We start from the raw sequence: 16,276 nt of genomic DNA, 5'->3' as shown, positions 1-16,276 counted from the left end.
TTTGAAAAAATGTTTTATTTCATGCAATGTCATGTGTCATGCAATGTTTTATTTCATGCAATGTTTTATTTCTGTCCCGTCTTCAAGTATGGCCCAGTACTTACGTTTGGATATTACATGAACTTCGGAAAATACCTTATCTAGCTTAAAAAGGCCCATTTTTTCACCGACCATTCCCATTTCAATGAGTTTGTTGTATCCTTCTTCGTTCGTCATGAGTGCATCGATGTTCTCGTAGTATACCTTCACTTTGGATTTAACCTCGGAGAAGAATTTGTTGTAGTTGTCAAGGACTGCTTTTGCGAACTGAGGATAAGACCAATGTTCGACAATAGGTTTTAATGTGGTTACTAAGCCACTTTGACCTTGAGTAAATTCGTACTTCAAAACAAAAGGAGAAAACCTTTCAACAAAGTTGTCGACCTTCTCATAGTGTTTACTCTTCATCGCTTGAGGTTTCTTAATGGAATATCCCCATGTTGAATTCATCAGCAATTTGAGTGTCATTGCAAGTTTTGGGTTTGAAGCCTTCCTAATATCATAGAGTTGTTGCATGACTTTTCCAACTGTATAGTTCCTTCCCGGGAACTCGCCATCTTCGTTTGGAATTCCAGTTGGAATATATTGGACGAACCTCATGTACGCAGCGTTAAGGTCGACATAGTATATTTTTTCATATGAGTCAAACTTGTCGCAACCTATGGGTCCGGTTCGTGGAAATTCAAGTGAATCTCTTATCTTCTGAGAAACTTCTCCTGTTATCTCATAAACATCGTCAAAGCAGCCTGTTTCATATAAAACCTTCTGACCTAACTCTGATGCTCTCCAATACAATTTGACATCGATCGGATGTCTCAATGAAAGTTTGTTTATAGCATCTTGAAGTTCTTGCAACCTCATTGGAAGTTCTTCTGGTTCAGGTTGGTATCCGAACAATCCAACTCCTTTTGGAACCGTGTACTTCTCTTGTGCTATAACTTTGTCCGGAACAACTTTTGGTCTTGCTAACAATGAAAAGTTTGTTTCATCTTTTGGTACAAAAGTTTCTGTCAGCTTGTCATCTGGAATTGGTTCCAACAAACCTTTCTCGAAAAGAATGTTAACAGCCCTGACAATGCTGCACTTACCTTTTCCGAACAATGGGTTTGTAAGACTTTCGTTCAACATGAAGTGGTTGTGGACAAGTACAATATTCAACCATGGTAAGTCTTTGTCAACAACATAGTCGTCATGTGAAGAACCTTTCTCAGTCGGAATGTTGACTCGGATATTCACATTTGCCAACGGTGCAACTTTTGACAATTGACCTCTGAGTATATACCTTGTCTTAACACATGACTCAAGATACTTCATCTTCTCTTCTGAAACAAGACCAGAGTTCCTGAGACATGTAAGAATACAAGGTTCATTGACAATTTTTTCAATTGAATTGTAAATTCCATACCTGGTTAAGTCAATGTCAGACTTATTTCTGAAGGGGAAATACCCAGCATGTTGTCTGACTGCTTGAGGGTTGGGTTGGTACCATTCGAACTTTACACTTGCAATTCCTTCAATTGCATTCAAGATGTCTGAGTCGGAGTCAAACATTTGTTCTCTCTTTGAAGTTTTGAAAGCGTCAAGAAGTTGTGCGGCTGTTTGTTCATTGCCATGTGCATAGTATATGTGACCATCCAAATCTGTTATAGTCAATCTGAGATTGTATCCTTTCTTATTTCCGTCTTGTATGGCAGCAAGTACACCCATGAAGCCTTCTTTGTTCTTTCCATCGTCAAAGTTTACTGTAAAGGTTCGACCTGAACCAATCTTACTTCTAACTTCACGATACTTTTCATATGCATATCTTGTTCTTTCCATGGGAGCATGTGTGTCTTCACCCTTCCCTTTTTTCCGTCTCAAAGGATGCAATTGTTCGTCATGTTTCCAGTAGAATCTGGCAAAGCCGTCGTGTCCTTGAACTTGAGGCTCACTAACATCAAAAGGCATGTCCATAAGACGTTCTTCTTCTAACCTCTCGAGTCTGTTTGGATAATTGGCGCGCGCTGTTTCCAAGTCCATTTCGTAGGTCAGACCAGCCAGTTTGTCATAGACTTTTATTGGCTTTCCCTTCCTATATTTAAACTTCTTTGAAACTTTCCAACCATATCTTTGCAACTCTGCTTTTATTCTAGCAGACCTTCTGTCCATTCTATATGGAGGCATTTTTATAAAAATAAAAAAAATGTTTTTCCTTTACTTTACATAACCACCTGCTATCATAAGCCTTTGACGCCAACCCATACCAGCTAATGAAGGTTGACTTGGTTTAGTATTAAAACTAACCTTTGGTTTTGGTTTATCTTCAGTTTTTGGCTCACCTTCTTCTATCTGTTTTTCGTCACTTTTCGGTTCCTTTGACTTTACCTCACTTGCAGGTATGGTTGTGTCGTCAACATCTTCGTAAATATCATATGCCATTTGTTTTTGTTTTCCTTTCAACTTTTTGTGTTTGTTGTAAAGTTTAGAATATTTTGACTCTAAGTCAATGAGATGTTCTATAATGAACTGTTGGTCAGTGAAGTAAACTTTTCCATCTGTTGTCTCGAAAACTCCTTCAGACTTTAATATTTTATTTGTGAGAGTCTGTTTCTTTTTTGAGATACTAGCCGTTCCATTTTTATGAAAAGTGACTTTGTAGTTAGGGTTTGTATTTCCAGACCTCACACCTTCTATTATTGAATTTTTCTCTTCATCTGTAAGTTCTTTGACAGGTTTTGACAATGGTTCTGAACTTTTTGTTTGTGGTGTCAAATCTACCGTTTCAACTTCTTCGGTCATTTCATCTCAGTAAAAAATTTTAGTTTGGTTTGTTTTCAACTGGTTGTTGAGGTTTTTTATGTCGGTCTAAAACTTCTTGAGGTATAGGGAGGACTTGACAAACACGTGGTGGTTTAACTACTGGAAGTCGACAAATCCATCTTGAGCCCATTTGTCTCAATGCTGTATTGTTCATTTCATCTCAGTAAAAAATTTTACATTCCCCACGTTTGAGACGGTTGAGGTTGGTTGTTGTTTACCCACTGTTGTGCATGGTTATATCCTCTGTTAAAGAATCTTTCACCTTGGTCCATATAGTGTCCTGCTTGGTTATAGTAGTCATTTGCTTTGTTATAGTAGTTTCCTGCTTGTCTTCCTACATTGTCCATCCATCCTTGAACTTTTCCTCTTGTTTCAGGATTTGGAATAAGATTTGCTGCATCTCGTGCTACCTCCCAACCTTTCTGTACAGTTTGTATAATAGGTTGTGCTTTCTCTTTCAGTATACCTAATGTACTCAAAATCTTCCTTCCAATTCCAAATGCACCTCTGGCTATTGTTCCCACTGCTGGCAAAAATCTAGATGCAACTCCTGCTAATGCACCAAATAAACCCATTTCTTATGGGTTAAAAATGACGAATTCAAACAAGGACCCGTATGTTTCTAAAGCGACAAAGAAAGCACTCATGATAAAAATCTTTAGTTCAACACCAAATGCTTGGTTTATGGATATCTTGGAAAACATTCCGAGAGTTAGAACAGATGGACCACCATACTGGCTAATATTTGTTGGTCAAAACACAAGATACTGTGAAGCCATACCATTATGGTCCAAAAATATTTTAGATGTGAAAACTGCTTTGACAATATTCGTTGACAAATACCATCCAACAAAACTGACATCTGACTGTGAAAGTTCTTTCAAATCAGACGATATTAAAAACTATCTGCGTTCAAAAAATGTAAACCAATATTTCATTGTCGACCAAAACCATTCTGCTCTTGGTGTCATTGACAGTTGTATAAAAATCTTAAGAGACTTAAACCAACCACAAGGTGGTGAGGTAGATGAAATGTCATATGACGACAAGTATAGGCACTTCTCCATGGCAAAGATGAGACAAGTTTTAAATATTTACAATAACCGTAAACAAAAAGGTTTGGGAAACCACTCCCCTGAAGAAATGAAAAACAACCCTGACTTAGAGAAAGACTTTATATTTAACAATTTAGTCAAAAGAGACAAACAAGAAAGAATGCCGGGCTTCAAACTTCAGAAAGGTGACAAAGTAAAAATAGAAATACCTAAACGCGACCCATATGAAAATACTATTGACTATGACAACAATGGGAACCCGACAGGTACTCACATTCGTGTTCGTAAAAATAGAAGAAAGTATACAAGAGAATATTATGAAGTTTTAGGCAAACATGGCAAAATGTACAGACTGCAAGCAGAAGATAAAACTACTATTGTCAGACCTCGTTTCAAACTTGTCAAAGTTCAAGGTGGTATACTTTCAAAGACAGTTCCTAACAAATATAAGACAACTCCTGACGAATATGCTAAAGAAGTTGAAAATGACGACTAAGCATTTCTATACCATGCGTAAACTGTCATGTAAGGTGGCATGTAGTCTTTACTTTGTCCGTTGTTTGCGTATACCCTGAAACGCGATGTGTATGGTCTCCTTCTCTCCAAGTGTCATCCCAGGAACCATTTATAGCAAACTGAACGTCCTCTTTAACATCATATCCTTTACCTTTTGTCATTGTTGACCAACCCCAATATTTATGCCTATGCAAACCTGCTTCAGATGTACTTAAATTTATGTAGTGACTGTGTGCAGGTAAATTTGCACCTGAAATCGTTTTACTTCCACCTGTTTCCTTTGAAGAGTTTGCACAATACAAAAACCTGTCGACTATTTGAGTCCAAGTTCCAAAACCAAGTACTACTTCTGGTCTGGTAGAGTTCATTGACGTATAAATAGAACCTATAGGATATACTGTTTGAAGTATTTCTGTCTTTAATGTTTGAAGCTCTGTTTTGTCTGCTTTTTTATATAACTTTTCTTCAAGTTCATTTACGTCAGAGATGCTATGTCTATGATATTTTTGTGGGTATGTTCCTTCTGTCCATGCGAAAATACGTTCTTTTGTTGCATCTACATATCCTTTTATCCATGTCGAGTCTGCTTTTGTATTCCTTAACTCTGTAACACCTTTCTCAAGCTCTTTCAACTGTTGTCCATCTTCCATTAAACCTCTGGTATGACTTGAAACCGTTTGTGCCAACATATCTACAGTTTCTTTGTCAGCTTTCTTTTCAAGGCTAACGTTTAAGTCTGTTATTTCAGATATAGAATGTGTATGTCCAACGTCACTTTTCCTGTTTAAGGTTTCTTGTAAGTTTGTAATATTTGCAATGGTATGTGTATGAGTCTTTTTAGAATATTCGTTTTCAGCTCTTGTCACTTCACTTGACATTTTATTGTCAACATACTCTTTGTCAGCTTTGTTGTCAACATCTGCTTTTGTTGCATATGTTGCATCTGCTCTGTCATGTTCTTCTTGAACTTTTTCAATGACATACTCTTTGTCAGCTTTGTTGTCAACATCTGCTTTCAAAAGAAGTTCTTTTATAGGTTTCTCGTTTAAAGTTCCTTTTGTTGGATTTACACAGACAGTATTGTTCTTCTTGTCTTGAAACAGAAACTCATCTGTCAATGGGTTTAATGTCAGTTTTAAGTTTCCTTCTTTCAATGACTCAGATATCTTAGAATAGTTTGAAAAGTTTGTTGTGTTCTTATTTAGAGCTTGTATAATGAGTTGTCGGTTGTGTTGTATTTCTCTCATAGACGCTGTTTCTTTCGACATTTTTATTCTAGATAAAATATGCTTTCAATAGAAAAAGAAAATTCAAGAGTTGCTACAACTAAACCATTAGATGAACTTTTTACTAATGTCGGTCAAAAGTTTGAGACAGAGACCGTAAAGCATGAAGGCTATCGTTTTGACTACCCATTAAGATGGTTAAGAGACCCATCTGTCACAAAAGCTATTGGCTTTCGTAGAATGAAGTTCATTTCAGAAGCCATACATGGTTTCCCATTTACGGTCGGTTTTGAAGTTAAATACTATAACAAAGAAAAACGTACGTATGAGAAATTTGAACAGGGAAAACTTTTACAAGTGAATTTGCTTGTAAACTTAGAAACAACTCTTCAAGCTTTTCAAGAAAAAATAAACGATATCTATCTCGAATATGCAAACCAGTTTAACATTGACGAAGGAGAGTACCATCTCGATATTATATATGACAGGAAAAATGCAACTGTTAAAATCAATAGAATAGAAGACCTTGGAGAAAACGTTTATATTTCTACAAAATATAACAACTTGGCATGGTATAGGTTTTGAGGATGTTAAATCAGCCTGCAGAATATCCAGTACACCCGGACTTTTATGAAGTCGAAAACCCTAATGGAACATATGAAAATGTTTTCGACCCAGATGCTATTATAGTTCATGCTTCATTTTCTGGTGCAAAAACTCTTTCTTATGTCTGATGAATGACTTTTACGAAAAACCTACAAAGTTATATGAACGCCGAGTGGAAGTATTTCAGACTTTCAAGTATGGTTTACTACAGATGGAAGAAAAGAATAATTCCATTATACCATGCGTTTTACTTAGAACTTAGTTTCATATACAACTACTATCGAACGGTAAAAATATGATTTTTTAATACGGTTGAGGTGTTGGATTTGGTTGCCAACTAGACTGTGGTGCAGGTTCAGGCTGTTGTATAACAGGAGCTTGTTCTTCTGGTTCAGGGTCTTTAGGTATAATACCAACAAACTGACCTACTCTTTTACCAATATTTTTGACTCCGTTCCAAATTCCTCTTCCGACAGATTTTATTCCATTCCATATACCTCTTCCAACATTTCGAAAGAAGTTTCCTATTCTTCCAAAGAAACCCATTTTACTATATGTAAAAATCTAATGTCCGCCTAGTCTCTTACGTTTCCTTCTGAGTTCCATAGCATTCTTTAACTGGAGCTCATACATTCTATTTCTCCTCTGGTAGAAAACATATTCTGGGTCAACTCCTGTGTTCGCGTCATCTGCATAGAGTTGTTTATATCCCACTTCAGGGTTTGTATAAAACTCTTTCCATCTCATATTTGCATACCATGGTGGCAAACCTAACGCAGCGTCATTTGACATGGCAGTTTGCATTTGTACATCTGTTGGCACTTGACCATAGTTTGCCATTGCAGTTTGTATTCTAACTTCATTTGGAATATTCTCTGGGTTTGGTTGTCCAGGTTGCTGTGCATTCGCTAAGTTCTGTGCGTCCATTTAATATTAGATAAAAATATCTCTTACGAGTACATATGCTGAACATTTGCTGGTATTGGTTCATCTTCATATTCTCTATATCTTTCTGCCACGTCAAATAAGTAAATGACACAATGGAAAAAACCTAAAACAAGTAGTCCTATTTCAAACCACATTTACTTACCAATAAAATTTCTTTGTTGTGACACTTTCTCCGGTTTATAGGACCTCTCTCATATTCTATCTTATCGTATCTAAACTCATAGTCATGTATGTCCCCTAACCATCTCATAACGGTTTCCAAACCACTTTTATCGGATGTAAAGTAGAAGCATGGATGATTATGTAAAACGTCTAAAGTTTCTAAAGAGTCTCTCAAAGTCCAGTCTACTTGGTATTGAAAATCCCATGTGTTATAGAACGGCGGGTCCACTATAAAGAAAACATTTTCCTTGTCTTTGTATTTTTCATACAACTCTGTCCAATGACATCTCACAAACTCTATACCCTCAGTATATTTTTCTATGTTCTCTTTGAAAACATTTGTATAGTTAAGATATAAAACTTTTGACATAAGTGTTTCAATGTCATGAACTCTTATAGAACCACTATATAATAGTCTAGCAGATATACTATCCCAGTCAATATATTCTGCTTTTTTCAAAACCTCTCTGACAGTATTTTTCTTATCTAAAACGTTCCGTTCTTTACTATAGGTATCTTTTCTTTCAACTCACTCAATATTTTGTTTGTATATGTTGAGACGGTTCATATAGTTGTCGAAGTCATTGCATATAATCTTTGAGTTTGGGAATACGGTATGGCACAGATGAGATATATAGAAACTTCCACCGAACAAATCTACAAATGTTAGACCATTCGGTAGTTTCTTAAGTTCTCTCAATATAATATCTTTACATCTACTCTTATTTCCAAAGAAGGGTAGTGGTGGTTTTGTAAAATTCATTTTATATATATATAATAAAAATGTTTTTTCCTGAAAAGTGACAGAAAAGTGACAAAACATGAAAAACATATATAATTTGTGAAAAGCTCCTGGAAGACCCGTATATAAGAACTTCATTTATACTAAACATCTTCGGGGCTAGAGGGCACGAAGTGCCTGGAAGCCCTCCAAATAAAAACTTCATTTATACTCAACATCTTCGGGGCTAGAGGGCGCAACGCGCCTGGAAGCCCCACTCCTTTTTTTTTTTTTTTTTTTTTACTTTAAAGTTGGGAGAATACTCTACAGTGACAGGGTATACAATTTTAACCTTTGTTTTGATTATAAATAAAGTATTGATAGAGATATGAGTTGTACAGAATTATACACGTGTGTTTAATCAAATGTAAGTTGTGCAACAATAATGATTAGCTAGATAGTATATTAAGGAACTGTGATTTATGATCTAATTCAATAAGATGTAAATGATATTCAAATATATTAAATAAATGCGAATGTTCAAGATGTGAAATCGGTTAGTTAATTGTTGTATATAGATATTTTACTGTGATTAATGAATTTTTTAACAATTTAAAATTATCAAATTTCAAAATATGCGCAATGAGATAATTTGAGAGTATTTTGAGAACTGAAGACTTATGATTTAGTGTTTTTGAATAAGCACATCAATATAAAGATAGAAAATAAATTGAGATATAATTTTTTTGAAGGTATTATAAGGGTGGAGGTAGTAGGATAAATTTTTAATGTTCTATACTTTCATGGCAAATAATTAAATAGAAGTAAAACTTTGTTTTAAGAATTGAAAATTTTAAATAAAAAAGGAATGTTAGTAATGCTAATTTATTTGATTCCGGGGGACACCCGGTTATCAAATATATTTATTAAAATGGAAAATCTCTCACTTTTCGAAAAAATCGAAACTGCAAGATCTCCGATTCTCGATATGATAATTTATTTGATTCCGGGGGACGCCCCGGTTATCAAATATATTTATTAGAACGGAAAATCTCTCACTTTTCGAAAAAATCGAAACTGCAAGGATCTCCGATTCTCGATATGATAATTTATTTGATTCCGGGGCACCCCGGTTATCAAATATATTTATTAAAACGGAAAATCTCTCACTTTTCGAAAAAATCGAAACTGCAAGGATCTCCGATTCTCGATATGATAATTTATTTGATTCCGGGGGACACCCGGTTATCAAATATATTTATTAAAATGGAAAATCTCTCACTTTTCGAAAAAATCGAAACTGCAAGAATCTCTGATTCTCGATATGATAATTTATTTGATTCCGGGGGACGCCCCGGTTATCAAATATATTTATTAAAATGGAAAATCTCTCACTTTTCGAAAAAATCGAAACTGCAAGGATCTCCGATTCTCGATATGATAATTTATTTGATTCCGGGGGACACCCCGGTTATCAAATATATTTATTAGAACGGAAAATCTCTCACTTTTCGAAAAAATCGAAACTGCAAGGATCTCCGATTCTCGATATGATAATTTATTTGATTCCGGGGACGCCCCGGTTATCAAATATATTTATTAGAACGGAAAATCTCTCACTTTTCGAAATTTTTTTTAACAAAAATATGGCATTCTTAAATTATAGTTACATGTTATTTCACAATCATTATCATTAAAAAATTCAATTATTCAAGTTGTTTTGTCCCGACGGTTTTTACGGTTATAAAAATGGTTGCGAACTCAATCCATCAGCAAAATGTCGGTTGGGGTGCCCTTCTTGGCCTCCTGAGTACTCACCAAGATACCCCCAGCTCCCGCAAAACACCTCCCTTAGGTGAGCATTAACTGATGACATGAGTTAACAATTCTACAAAATCATCAAGCATGAAGGTTTATGATTTATAAATCAAAATCTCAGAAACTGCTTGACTTTGCAAGTTGCTGTCTTTACCGGTTACTCTGCTGCAATCTCTTTTCTGATTGCAGGCAGAGTTCTGCATCCTGAGGACTTTGCCTTGCAGATATGCTTGTAATCACTACGTGAGCAACTTGGTGTTGCAAGTTGCTGTCTTTACCGGTTACTCTGCTGCAATCTCTTTTCTGATTGCAGGCAAAGTTCTGCATCCTGAGGACTTTGCCTTGCAGATATGCTTGTAATCACTACGTGAGCAACTTGGTGTTGCAAGTTGCTGTCTTTACCGGTTAGCTTTTTTTGAAGTTTCTTCGCATCTTATATAAGCTCTAGATCAATATTTATCATCAGAATTTGCATCTCATAAAGCACGAATTAATCAAATAGGCAAATTTCATTCGGAGTCTCTCATTAAATGAGAAACTCCGAATGAGATTTGCTCTAAGGTAATGTACTTGTTATGCTTGGCCTAGAAGCAAGGAGGAAACATGTATATGGTTTGTTTATACTGAAGTTATCTGGAATTCTCTCAATTGAGGATTCAAATCCAGATAACAGCAGTATAAGTTAATATTGTTGTGCACCTCAGGTTGTTTATAGGCCCGAGAACGAGAAAAGAATTTATGGTGTGAATTGGCTCGATATATACCTACGCTCTGTAAAAAATACGTTATATTTTCTTTCATATGAGAAAAATGTTTTTCTTTTTTATAATACTATGTGCTTTGTTACTTCATAAATTGTCTATTTTTCTTATTAAAACCTATTTTTTCCGTGTGATTCGGAATCTACGCATTCAAAAAATGCGTTTTCCGCTCTCAGAACGCGAAAATATGAACTACATGACGAGATAAATCGATTTATTATGTTCCTAAATATTCTCATTTTTCAATCTTGCTCAATACTCAAAAATAAGCAGACTCTCAAATAGAGAACATAAAATAACTCATATTTATCATATTAAAATTTTGAAAAAGTCTCCCGAAAAAATCATATTTCGAAAATTTCAAAAAAATAAGTACATTTTTCGCCAAAGAAAAAAGAAAAATGTTTTTTTTTGAATTTTTGATGATAATATGCACTCCTGACGGTCGCAGTGTCTCATTCCGGGAGACATTGCCTGTGCATGTCTCCCAGAATGGCATACTGTTCCGCATTCATAACTTGAATGCGGAACTTTGACCGACAAGAGTGCATTGTGCACTCTTGTTGGTCTGCATGTGTCATTCCGGGAGACATTGCCTGTGCATGTCTCCCAGAATGGCATACTGTTCCGCATTCATAACTTGAATGCGGAACTTTGACCGACAAGAGTGCATTGTGCACTCTTGTTGGTCTGCATGTGTCATTCCGGGAGACATTGCCTGTGCATGTCTCCCAGAATGGCATACTGTTCCGCATTCATAACTTGAATGCGGAACTTTGACCGACAAGAGTGCATTGTGCACTCTTGTTGGTCTGCATGTGTCATTCCGGGAGACATTGCCTGTGCATGTCTCCCAGAACGAGACAATTTATTGCAATCAGAATACGATTGCAAAACTTTGACCGACAAGAGTGCATTGTGCACTCTTGTTTGTCATCCACTATGATACTTAGAGAAAATACTTTACTTACATTATTTAAAATATTAATTTCCCTATTTAATATTTATTTATTATTTTTTGTGCTTTATATTCCCTATGGCATGTACTGAACTATTTTATAGACTCTACCGAGCTATCTCCACATATAAACATTTGACAATAACACATATATACTCTCTTCATATTCTAGTCTCATGACATATTATTGCAAAAGCTATATTTATACAGCATACCTCATAAAGTCTCATTATATCCCTATCTAAGCGTTCAAAACCTATTTTCCCCACGTAATCTGATTCTTCAGGCTCCGCTGATTCGATTTCTGCTGTCAGATCGTGAAAATATGAATCACATAACAAGATAAACACAAATCCAAAATAATAATGTTTTCTTCAAATTGACTCTTCCACGATATTCATATATTTGTTATTAATTCCGTTTTCCCTTACAAATGTATTTAATTTTCTGAATAATACGTATTATAAAATGAATATCTCAAAAACTAAATTAAAAAATTAATACTGGGTAATAACTAGATATATTGTGACTTTTTGAATTCACACACTTTTGGAAAAAATTGAATTTTTCTAAAATGATGTTGTTTGAACATGAACTTAAAGAGTTTTTTTACGTAAAATATCAAGTTGGGTAACTTGTGTTTATCTTGTTATGTGATTCATATTTTCACGATCTGACAGCAGAAATCGAATCAGCGGAGCCTGAAGAATCAGATTACGTGGGGAAAATAGGTTTTGAACGCTTAGATAGGGATATAATGAGACTTTATGAGGTATGCTGTATAAATATAGCTTTTGCAATAATATGTCATGAGACTAGAATATGAAGAGAGTATATATGTGTTATTGTCAAATGTTTATATGTGGAGATAGCTCGGTAGAGTCTATAAAATAGTTCAGTACATGCCATAGGGAATATAAAGCACAAAAAATAATAAATAAATATTAAATAGGGAAATTAATATTTTAAATAATGTAAGTAAAGTATTTTCTCTAAGTATCATAGTGGATGACAAACAAGAGTGCACAATGCACTCTTGTCGGTCAAAGTTTTGCAATCGTATTCTGATTGCAATAAATTGTCTCGTTCTGGGAGACATGCACAGGCAATGTCTCCCGGAATGACACATGCAGACCAACAAGAGTGCACAATGCACTCTTGTCGGTCAAAGTTCCGCATTCAAGTTATGAATGCGGAACAGTATGCCATTCTGGGAGACATGCACAGGCAATGTCTCCCGGAATGACACATGCAGACCAACAAGAGTGCACAATGCACTCTTGTCGGTCAAAGTTCCGCATTCAAGTTATGAATGCGGAACAGTATGCCATTCTGGGAGACATGCACAGGCAATGTCTCCCGGAATGACACATGCAGACCAACAAGAGTGAACAATCCGCTTTCTCCTTTGAAATCCAACATTCTAATCACATCTACATTAATAAATTGTTATAAAATACTAATCAAAGATCCAATACAATTCTACTATCTTATTCACACATTACCAATGTTAATACCTCTTATAACTTAAATTATTTCATAAAATTTGTTTTTATATCTTATTATTTTCTCATAATGCTTCTAATACATCTCTAATTTCTTACATTCAAACACCAATATCGTCATACTATCATAAGCACTTAATTTTTTCAAAATTTTAGACTTAAATTTGAGCTACATTTTCATCATCATTTTTAGCCTTAAGCTTCTATAAGGTTATAATACATTATCGTAATATTCTAATATTTATGATTCTTACTACTCAATTCAATATAATCATATAAGTCACTCATAATCAGGAGCATAATTTAAAAATCTATAGCTCATATTTTGATAATTATATATATAGATGATGCATATTGCAATTCCGGTTTCAACACGATCAAATGTCAAACCATGATAAAATATATATCAATTTACAAAATATCGATTAACATTAGAATCCATATCTAATTCCATCAATGCACAAGTTGTAAATGCTTAATTCATCTTTGAGAAACGTGAATAGCACAATTTTATAAGATTATTTGTTGAATATTTAAAATATAAGCCAAATCGAATCTGCTGTATATTACTTTAGTTTATAATTGAATGTTAAATGTGCTCAGATAAATATTTGAGTCAGATATCGCATTTTCTAATTTCAAAATTTATCTCATGAAGTTAGAATTTATTTGATCATACAACATCATATTAGTCAAACTAGAGTTCAATCACGATTCCAAAATGGAACAATTGCTTGTTTTATCAAAATGTTAAAATATTAATCTAAAAAACATAATATCTAACCAAAACATTCTAGAAATATCATATACAGGTATATGCAATCTAAATGCACACGAAATACTGAAAATTAAAAAGAATATTTATGAGATTATTAAATCTTATGCATTTCAATGAAGAGTCGATAATTATCATCTATATAGGTTATATATCAACATATGAGTTTTTGGATTGACCACTACTATACTAATGTGATCAAATTAATCTGATTTCTTGAATTTTCATTTGAAGCATTCGCAGTAGTAGGAGTACCTTCATATATTAACATATTAAAAAATTGCGCCCAGATTTGCAGTTTAATCATGATTTTAAGATTGCATTAGATTTCGAAATGCAGAAAAAAATCACTTTAGATTCCCTTCAAACTGTAAGCATAAGCATGTCTCTATATGAGGAAACTATTTGAGCTATTCATTTGGCGGCCCAAAAACTCATGTTGCCTGAGCGCAGAAAATACCAATTTTTGGACCCTGGGTAGGGGGTCATGCATGTTTTCTAAATGTTGGAAAAGTAGGGTATTTTGATCATTTCCAAATATTGCAAAATTGCATTTAAACAAGTTAAGGAGAATACTATATTAACCGTGTTGTAAGGAAATATAACAATTTTAAAGATTTTGCGACAGAATTTGAAAAAATATGAAAATCAGATATATAGAGTGTGGGACAAACTATCCAGTGTCACTTTTTTATTAACCTTATTTTAAAAAATTAATAAAATAATAATAAAAAATTATTTGAATCTTTTACATTAATTGTTTCTTTTTTAAAAGTACCTTTAAAGTACAATAAACAAGATTTGAATCTATTGATCCTTGTTGCAAACTTGAATATATTGCTTCAAGCATTTTTGAGAGTAGCCCATGCTAGCTTTTATCTCTTCTTGGATACCAAACTGGAGGAGCTCCATAGTGTTGAATATCACGGGCTCCATACAACAAATTGAATAAGGTATTTCAAAATTTGAAGGAAATGGTCCATCATTGAATGTAGTGGCCGGGAATTGAATGACATACAGATAGTTTGAGGAAATTTGTTATAAATTATAATATAATTGAAGAATTAATTATCAAAACAAGTCTAAGAGCCATTTGTCAGATTTTCCCGAAATGCAAGGTTAAGATTTTAGCAGCGACTAACTTTGAGTGTACATATATAATTGTTATACTGAGTACTTTCTATCTGTGTTACTTATTTGAGTCTAAGAGCCATTTGTCAGATTTTCCCGAAATGCAAGGTTAAGATTTTAGCAGCGACTAACTTTGAGTGTACATATATAATTGTTATACTGAGTACTTTCTATCTGTGTTACTTATTTGAGTCTAAGAGTCATTTCTACCATAGAACTAGATATTGTCTCTCATTAAATATATATAACTGTAAACTGCTTAATTCATTTATCTATTTAGATAAAATTATATTTATATAAGATTTCATGTTATTATTTCATCTTTATTATTTTTTTTATTCCTTTGAAAAGTGACACTGGATAGTTTGTCCCTTTCTCAGATATATAAAAATCGAATAAAATAACATTATGATGGAATATAAGTAGATGAGCTATTAATGCTGCTATGATTTAAAATTGAGTAGTAATGAAATAGAATTTCGATTAAAAAAATTAATGTAATCGTATGAAAGCTTTGATCCAAATAATTAATATTCGCAAATATTTTAACCTACTAATAAAATTCTGATTATATTAAGATATTTTAAAAATGAGATTCCAAATTGAATGGTGATGGAGATGAAAATTTTTAAAAATATAAATAAGAGGATAAATTGATTGAGATATTAACTAGTAAATATTTGAAAAAGTAAATTATTTGAAATCCTTTAAAAATGTTACGGATAAAAACTATATAAATAAGATGACTGGTGTGGTTGGTTAGCTTAATGTGTAATATCAAAAAGAATTAATGGGTGTTGTTCACTGAGCAACTTTGATAAGAATCATTTGTGATTCTTGTCAAAGTTGAATCAAAGACAACAATTGATAGACAATTGTTGTCTTTGTGTACAACATTCACTTGAATTATAAACAATAACAAGTGTTTGTTGTTCACTGAGCAACTTTGATAAGAATCATTTGTGATTCTTGTCAAAGTTGAATCAAAGACAACAATTGATAGACAATTGTTGTCTTTGTGTACAACATTCACTTGAATTATAAACAATAACAAGTTTGTTGTTCACTGAGCAACTTTGATAAGAATCATTTGTGATTCTTGTCAAAGTTGAATCAAAGACAACAATTGATAGACAATTGTTGTCTTTGTGTACAACATTCACTTGAATTATAAACAATAACAAGTGTTTGTTGTTCACTGAACAACTTTGATAAGAATCATTTGTGATTCTTGTCAAAGTTGAATCAAAGACAAC

General features: G+C 33.8%; 7 protein-coding genes and 2 pseudogenes across 9 annotated transcripts, besides 3 other annotated features; 2 read left to right on the top strand and 7 right to left on the bottom strand.

Moving 5' to 3' along the window:
* Positions 1-8,374: part of a mobile genetic element that runs on past the window's edge.
* TVAGG3_1021090 (DNA/RNA polymerases family) lies at positions 49-2,202 on the bottom strand (the record flags this gene model as incomplete). Its single annotated transcript, XM_051254817.1, has 1 exon — positions 49-2,202. The coding sequence occupies one exon, from the start codon at positions 2,200-2,202 to the stop codon at positions 49-51; it is 2,154 nt and encodes a 717-aa protein (XP_051080391.1).
* TVAGG3_1021080 (phage tail repeat-like family) lies at positions 2,233-2,817 on the bottom strand (the record flags this gene model as incomplete). Its single annotated transcript, XM_051254816.1, has 1 exon — positions 2,233-2,817. The coding sequence occupies one exon, from the start codon at positions 2,815-2,817 to the stop codon at positions 2,233-2,235; it is 585 nt and encodes a 194-aa protein (XP_051080390.1).
* Positions 2,837-2,992, bottom strand: TVAGG3_1021070 (uncharacterized protein; the record flags this gene model as incomplete). The annotated part of the gene is made up of 1 exon (XM_051254815.1): positions 2,837-2,992. One exon carries the CDS (start codon positions 2,990-2,992, stop codon positions 2,837-2,839), a length of 156 nt encoding a protein of 51 aa, XP_051080389.1.
* On the bottom strand, positions 3,012-3,413 carry TVAGG3_1021060 (uncharacterized protein; the record flags this gene model as incomplete). The annotated part of the gene is made up of 1 exon (XM_051254814.1): positions 3,012-3,413. The coding sequence occupies one exon, from the start codon at positions 3,411-3,413 to the stop codon at positions 3,012-3,014; it is 402 nt and encodes a 133-aa protein (XP_051080388.1).
* On the top strand, positions 3,430-4,389 carry TVAGG3_1021050 (uncharacterized protein; the record flags this gene model as incomplete). The annotated part of the gene is made up of 1 exon (XM_051254813.1): positions 3,430-4,389. One exon carries the CDS (start codon positions 3,430-3,432, stop codon positions 4,387-4,389), a length of 960 nt encoding a protein of 319 aa, XP_051080387.1.
* TVAGG3_1021040 (phage tail repeat-like family) lies at positions 4,415-5,677 on the bottom strand (the record flags this gene model as incomplete). The annotated part of the gene is made up of 1 exon (XM_001292796.2): positions 4,415-5,677. The coding sequence occupies one exon, from the start codon at positions 5,675-5,677 to the stop codon at positions 4,415-4,417; it is 1,263 nt and encodes a 420-aa protein (XP_001292797.2).
* On the top strand, positions 5,696-6,220 carry TVAGG3_1021030 (uncharacterized protein; the record flags this gene model as incomplete). The annotated part of the gene is made up of 1 exon (XM_051254812.1): positions 5,696-6,220. One exon carries the CDS (start codon positions 5,696-5,698, stop codon positions 6,218-6,220), a length of 525 nt encoding a protein of 174 aa, XP_051080386.1.
* Positions 6,545-7,168, bottom strand: TVAGG3_1021020 (annotated as a pseudogene). Its single transcript has one exon. A coding segment is annotated over exon 1 (624 nt).
* Positions 7,308-8,114, bottom strand: TVAGG3_1021010 (annotated as a pseudogene). Its single transcript has one exon. A coding segment is annotated over exon 1 (807 nt).
* Positions 8,285-8,374: a terminal%2Cinverted (terminal inverted repeat of Maverick-3 transposon ID:TVAGG3_1021000).
* Positions 8,375-14,548: 6,174 nt separating this feature from the next.
* Positions 14,549-15,398: a mobile genetic element.
* Between the last annotated feature and the right edge of the window lie 878 nt (positions 15,399-16,276).

Source organism: Trichomonas vaginalis, chromosome I (genome assembly GCF_026262505.1).
Source record: "Trichomonas vaginalis G3 chromosome I, whole genome shotgun sequence".
NCBI classification, from domain to species: domain Eukaryota; phylum Parabasalia; order Trichomonadida; family Trichomonadidae; genus Trichomonas; species Trichomonas vaginalis.
The sequence above is the reverse complement of the archived record's forward strand: the minus strand, read 5'-3'. Positions and strand labels throughout refer to the sequence as shown.